This window comes from Rhagoletis zephyria, unplaced genomic scaffold (genome assembly GCF_001687245.7).
Source record: "Rhagoletis zephyria isolate East Lansing unplaced genomic scaffold, Rhagoletis_zephyria_1.1 Rzeph_scaffold_09895, whole genome shotgun sequence".
Lineage (NCBI taxonomy): Eukaryota > Metazoa > Arthropoda > Insecta > Diptera > Tephritidae > Rhagoletis > Rhagoletis zephyria.
Window position 1 is genome coordinate 1 of NW_016166973.1, and position 7,235 is coordinate 7,235.

Consider the following 7,235-nt stretch of genomic DNA (forward strand, 5'->3'; position numbering starts at 1 on the left):
TTAGGAAACTTTCCTAAACTCTCTCTTTATCTCTCTTTCTAGCTTTATAGCTAAATTGCAATACTTAATTTATCTTATTAATTTAATTAAACCAAAATTTGTAAACAGGTGGCAACCCTTCACAAAAAATTTTGCAGCTATAAGCCTTCATAAACCTCTTTCTTCTGATAGCCATATTGCAATATTTAATTTATTTTATCAATTTACCTAAACTGCAATTTTTAAACAGGTGGCAACTCTCTAATTTTTTTCTTCTACACTTTATCTTAGACCTCAAAACCTGCATTAAATTCCAAGCATTATAGCCCGAACACAATGAAAACGCTCACAGCTGTCAAATTACGCGACGGCTGTGAATGTGGCCAGATTAGTTCTATTTCTATTTTTCCAGCGACAAATATGGTTCTTCTTCTTCTTTCACAAAAAACATACAGCCAGAAAGACAATAATTCTAAATGATTTGGCTTCAGAATCATTATACATAGTTCATTTTCATATTTGCTTAGAAGATTAATAATACGACACTAATAAAAACAAATGTAGGTATGTATGTAATGTACCTACTTAAGTGAAGTTCATAAAATTTGCATTTATTTACTCTTGTGCTCGACTGAAAGATAAGTCTACAAAATTTAAAAATTCCGTGATGAAATTATTTATATGAGGTTACTCGTCAACAAAAGATGCATGCATATCGTCAGTGATACTGCAAAACGTTCTATGTTACTTAATACCTCTGGTGGTTAATTGATATTTTATCTATATCTGATCGCTTCTGGCAATAGTTCATTTTCATCAGCCAAAGGTAGAAAGTATTGTCATTCCTTCATTAGGGTGTAACGATTTGCTCTTGCATTTCGGTGCAAGTAAGCGACCATCTAAGTGTCAAGGGTACTAATAGACATAGACCATTTTGCAGTATCACCGATGATATGCTATATAATTTTTGTTTGCTTTTTACCCGCTATAAAGACATGAAGACTAATGTTATAAAGTTGTTGCCTAATTTTAGTTCCTAAAGAGCCTGTAGTGCTAAATGATTCATTTTGCAATAGAATAGCGAGCATTTTTATCTGAGGATACCTACATATGTACACATTTGTAGGTAGCAAAGTTTAGTAGGCAATTTTCTCAAAAACAAAAATTTAAAAAGTGGGTTAAACTTTTCTATAAGGGTGGTAAATAGAGCAGTATACTAGGAGTCATGGAAAGGCCAAAAGACACATGTTGTGTTATGTCACTACCACAAATGTGTCAAATTAAAACATAGCACTCTGTTTGGTCTCTTCCTAAGCTTTATTTTTCTTCTTCACTGGAAGGGGCTTGTACGTAGCGGGTACCTAAGCCGCGCACAACCCATTGCTGGGACGAGGACGCCGCAAGAGTCGGCATTGAAACTGTAGCTGCATACCCGGAACAAGGACTATCTATACCTCATTGCACTTATGACAGTATGAATTATAACCAGCATTCATTTTGACGTTATCGGTGAAAAATTCAGCTGTCGCCCTAACGCAACCTTATCAAATTCGCCTTGGTGACTAGCCTCGGTCTACTATGAATAGTTTACTATATGTAGCTTCTTTAACNGCGAAATTATGGAGAGTGCTCTGAATAATTTGTTCTCCTGATCTGAATCCGGAAAGGGTCTCTCACACTGCCTGAAATATATGGAAGCTATTCTTGATCCAAGTGAAATCCTGCCCAAGGGAAGCTAGGAACATTCGGCTCTAACTATTTATTGGCGATGAATAATTTTTCGAAACTTCAGTAATTACCAGCGCAATAAAAAAGTTTCGGGCTTTAGGATATTTGAATGAAAGACCATTCGGGCACAGTGCCATCCTAAATTGCAGCTGACATATCAACGGCAGCTATCCACAATAGAGGCGGGATGAGTAAATGATGTGAAATTTTTTTTATGAATGACATTTACTTGTCCCTCTCTAAGCCCAACTAGTTTTTTTATCAACTGTCATCATTACTTTTTTCTACCTGACTCTATATATTCGAAATAATGTGTGGCGCAACTAAAACGAAGTCTTCGTTGGGTTTTTTTTTTGTACATAGTTTGAGTTAAAAAATTCCAATTACTACTAAATACCAGTACAATATGAAATAGGTTATTGTCTATTTTAAATATTCATTATGGAACGAGATAGAGATGCGATAAGATTTTTCACTACTAACATCTTAGGAACTCACCGGCTACCAATATTAAGCTTTTCATGTCTATAGAGATTTTGTTTTTTTATTTTGTACATAAATGTGCACTATAATCTTTCGCATAAACATCATTTGAGATTTGTTTGGCTACCGTTGATAGGAATCAGCTACTCCTGCTGCGCACTGTCTGAAGTAGAAATGCCTGAATTGACCCAGTAGGCAAAGATTGCGTTTGTTTTTCTACGCATAATTCGCCGCAACATTTAAAATTTTTTGCGTCAAATTGTAGTCACATATATTTTGCCACGCAAAGTAAATATTAGCTGGGGAGCACCTTCAAAAGGAAGATCATAGAATGAAAAGCTCTATGAAAAGATAAGTGTTTCTTCGACTATTTTTTATTGGCTTGAAAAGATTAAGCTTTCGCATGGGTCCGCTTCCTGGACAACGGCAAAAGAAGAATTTCTTCCTAAAGCGAGCAAAATGAGCCATGCAAATCCCAAGCATCTATATTAAATATGCCACAAGAAAATTTTGAACTGCCTTTTTCGAGGACACCGTGGCATCTGACATACAGACTAAAATGTGAAATCCGATATACATATCTCTAAACTCAATCACATTGGCGAAATGAAACTTGGCAAGGATGCATAGATTGTAAATACCCTACCTACGCCGAAAAATGGTAGGTACTGGAAAAAGGGGTGTGGCACCTCCCATACAAACTGAAATTCTCATATCGCTTCTCTGTGGAACCGCTTATGCTAACGTCCTGAAATTTGACACAGCAACATGTGTTATCAGTACTAGAGATGGGCGCGGTATATCGCGGTATATGGTACCGATTTCAAAATGGCGGAGATGGGCGGTATCGGGAAGGTCTTTAAAAATTTTGCGGGCGGAACGGGATTAAAATCCTTTCCCGACAATCTCGAAATAATAATTTTTGTTATGTTTATTGACACGAAAATGAAAAGCAAGGCAAAAAATAAAATAACCGGAAGATGCCAGATTTTTTATTATTTAAAACTAATTTGGAATTAAACTTAGTGATAGATTTCGGGACCCACGGAACCCGCGGTACAATTTTGAAAAACGTCGGGACGGCGGCTTCGGGAATTAAAAATTGAGTTTCGGGATGGGCGTGACCGGGACTGAAATTTTTGTCCCGTGCCCATCTCTGGTTTGAATCTAACATCAAATGGTTGTTTTCTTCTCAATAATACAAACGTTTTAATCCTCACTACATTTGTACTTCTTCTTCTTCTTTTTTGGCACTAAAACCGTTTATCGGCTTGAGCCGAGAACAAAGTTGGTTATCCCGGGCGCAGACAGGTCCTTCTGCACTTGGCCCTTCCATTGCGTTCGTTGGCGCCCTTGCTATCGTTGTCCTCCCATGGGTGCGGTCGGGCATGAGGAGAGACTTGTAGAGCGTGATTTTCGTTCGTCGAGAGAGGGCTCTGCTTTTCAGTTGCCTACCAAGCCCAAAGTAGCACCTGTTGGCCAACAGTTATTCTTCGCTTGATCTACAGGCTGACGTTGATGGTGGTGCTTATACTGGATCCTAGGTAGACAAAGTCCTATCGTTTGTGCTATTTAGACCAATTTTACTACAGGCCCAACTGTTTTCACGAAAATGCTCAATCATTTCTATTGCCCTTTCATAAAATAATATGTCTTTAATTATATTTACATAAAACTTATAAATCCTTCGCAGATTAAACTTTACACGAGTATTTAATACATGAAATGCAGTTATATAAACAGCAATATCAGCATCCAGTGTATATCTAAGTGTTTGTAGCAATTAAATCAGATAAAAGTGTAACAAATGATAACAATATTTTAAAGACGACTAAACAGCAGCTAAACGTTGCGATTATACATACAAATGTATGTGTGTATAGGTGCATATAGATAGTAGGTGGGTACGCCATAATTACAATACACAAAGATAATATTTGAAACAAATATGCAAACTTCAGATAGGCAGATAGGCAGCTGACAATTTGACGGTCTATTTGACGGCCGTTGATCACCGTTTCAGTTCAGCGTCATCTCAAACACAAATAGCTACTTAGTTAGCTGCTACTGCTAGATCGTTTGTTAGTTTGTTGTGCACTGTGTTGGCTTGAATTAGTATTACTGACAGTATCCCTACGCGCACATCGATAGTGTCGAGCGATATCANACTACTTAGTTAGCTGCTACTGCTAGATCGTTTGTTAGTTTGTTGTGCACTGTGTTGGCTTGCATTAATATTACTGACAGTATCCCTACGCGCACATCGATAGTGTCGAGCGATATCAGCTACTCCGACGAGCTTATAAAACACCCGCAGCAGCCGTATATTATCGCCTATTCACAGACAATCAGCCGTGACGCTAAGACAGCGGAGTGAAAAAGTGTTTCGATTGTGTTGTAAATATTTAGCTGCCACTTGGGTTTACATTTGTTAAATTTTGGATATTTGTGAAAAAACAAAACTGACGTCGCACCCGCATAATTAAAGTGTTAAATGTGAAACATTGTGTATAATCTACAATCGTTTCTAAAATTATTTTAGTTTATAGTTAATATCTAAGTGGAAAAAAAACTAAAAATCGTTTGCAACCATGGTTGAAATCGAGGATCATCACACAAATCATGAACATGAACACAGCACGGATGCGCAGGATAATCATGAGACGGGTGCCATCGATCGTGATATTGATGTCGAATCGCGTCTACTCGATAATGGCAATGTTAAGTCGAGTGAAAAATCGAACGGCGCGAAAAATAATGAAAAATCAGATCATGATCAAATAATGACGGAGGAGATTAATAAAATATTAAGAGATATGCCGTTAACGGATGATATGACATGCGGGTTTTGGATATTTAAAGGGCGTTTCTTTCAAAGGTAAGTAATACATACATATATAAATATTTACATACGGGAAATTGATAAGTCGCAGCCCATTAGTTCACATTGCAATTCGGTAGAGAATCTCTTACTCTACAATTTACGAGGCATTTTTATACCTTTCATAATAAAAAAACTGGTATTATAAGATTGATCCAATGTTTGAAAATATCAGAAAAAGAAGAGATATACCCATATAAAAGTACACCAAAATGATCAGAACGTCGAGCTGAGTCGAATTAGTCAGTTTGAAGATATCCTACTGAAAGTTTTTAAGCGGGTTCCTTTTTATAGGGCCGTTTTCTCAAGCAGCTCTTAAAATTTATTCACTCTTTAAACACAAATTTTTTTCTCAAAAAATTTTTTTTTGTATAAAGATCAATTTTAAAAGCAACTTGAAAAAACGGCCAATAATGTATTAGTCATCTGACAATTATAACATATAACACTCAACAGCTGATTGTTCAGATATGAAACATTGCGTTATTATCCCTTCCTTTATGCATATAGGGGCATGAAATTTCGCACTATTTTCATTTATTACACTGGTCCACAGTGGTTTTGGTTCGCGCAGCTGGAATTTTTTTTGCAACCTAGGACCTTACTTGATTACGTAAATAGAAATTTGCTATGTGTAGTTTTTGACATATTGCTACATAACGGTTTTTGATTAAAAAAAGGTCGGTCAAAAAGTGTCTAATGTCTGGTGAATTCGTTAACCGATCAAATGAAATGTAATTAAATTTCCTATCCTCCATTGATAATTCACTCTTGATTAAAATACCAAGTTTTCGAGATATATGTGGGCAAAAATTTAAAAAAAAAAAGAATTTTATTGCAAAAAAAAAATTAAAATTTCCAATTTAAATTGTAAAAAATATATCGGTAAANGAAAAAAAAAGAATTTTATTGCAAAAAAAAAGAATTTTATTGCAAAAAAAAATTAAAATTTCCAATTTAAATTGTAAAAAATATATCGGTAAAGGACTTGTGAAATTTTTTTTTTATACCTACACCACACCCTTGACCACAATTATTTTTCTCCCACGTGCAGTTTTGAAATTTACAACGGTTTTATATATTAGATAGCTGAAATCTATATTTTCGTGTGCTCATTTTTACGTCCTGTTGGTACGTTGCTATAAACAAAATACGTTTTTAAAAATATCGATAACAAATCGTTAAAAATAGCGATTATTATATCGATAAGTTCCTAAAATATCGATAGCAAAAACGATAACAATATCGATTAAAATTTTGATAACAAAATCGATAAAAATGTCGATAACAAAACCGATAAAAATATCGATTATTATATCGATAAGTCCGGAGAAACCCGAAAAAGTTCTCAGATTGAGTCTCTGTGTCTCTATCTATATCATTTTCTCTATAATTACCCCTATTTTAATCTTCCTTCTTCTATCTTCATCTTCACTTTTATCGGTATCCTCATCCCAGGGGCGCACCCAGGAATATATTTTAGGGGGGGGGGGGTTTATATTTCTGAAGATATATCACCGGAATATACTGAAAATTCGCTTCAGATAATACGCTCTTTGAAATACATTTATGCAAGTTTTATGTACAGTATGTAATAAATAAATAAACGGTTTAAAATTCATAAACTGCACTTTATTTACATAAGACTAACAGAACTCAAACATTTTTAACCGACTTCAAAAAAGGGGAGGTTATCAATTCGTCGGAATACATAACTTTGGACCACGTGAACCGATTTCAATAATTCTTTTTTTATTGGAAAGATGACACCTCAAGGGTCGTCCCGTAATTTGGATTGGATCCGATGATTGGATCATGAAGATTTTAACGGTACACGTAAATTTATATATGAGAATTGAAGTCGGTTATGTTCTTTCCTTAAAAACTACTTGTTTAATAAAAAGTTCTATAAACTCAAGATGAGCTCAACTTTCAAAAGTACCTAATAAAAAATTTTAAAAAAGAGTCAGTAAAAATAAATTTATTGATTCCAAGAAATTTTTACACTTTTATGTTAATTTTTTCGATTTCTGGTTTCTGGTTTTCGATAGAGATGGTGATTTTTTACGATTTCACATTTTTTTAATATTTCGAATACCGAAAAAATTATCTGAACTCTTAAGAAAAACGAAAAATTCATATAAAACGACGGACAAGAAATGGA

The 7,235-nt window shown here is 34.9% G+C and overlaps 1 protein-coding gene and 1 long non-coding RNA gene across 2 annotated transcripts in view; one reads left to right on the forward strand and one right to left on the reverse strand.

The window, feature by feature from the left end:
• Positions 1 to 3,496: 3,496 nt before the first annotated feature.
• Positions 3,497 to 7,235, reverse strand: part of LOC108376104 (uncharacterized) — a 15,918-nt gene continuing 12,179 nt past the window's right edge. Inside the window, exon 3 of the long non-coding RNA XR_001849234.1 lies at positions 3,497 to 3,507. This is a non-coding gene — a long non-coding RNA (uncharacterized LOC108376104). The remainder of the gene's footprint in view (positions 3,508 to 7,235) is intronic.
• LOC108376103 (solute carrier organic anion transporter family member 1A1-like) overlaps positions 4,431 to 7,235 on the forward strand; it is a 12,619-nt gene continuing 9,814 nt past the window's right edge. The window contains exon 1 of the mRNA XM_017632280.1: positions 4,431 to 5,068. Within this exon, the coding sequence (XP_017487769.1) occupies positions 4,782 to 5,068 (287 nt within the window). The 5' untranslated portion in view covers positions 4,431 to 4,781. The remainder of the gene's footprint in view (positions 5,069 to 7,235) is intronic.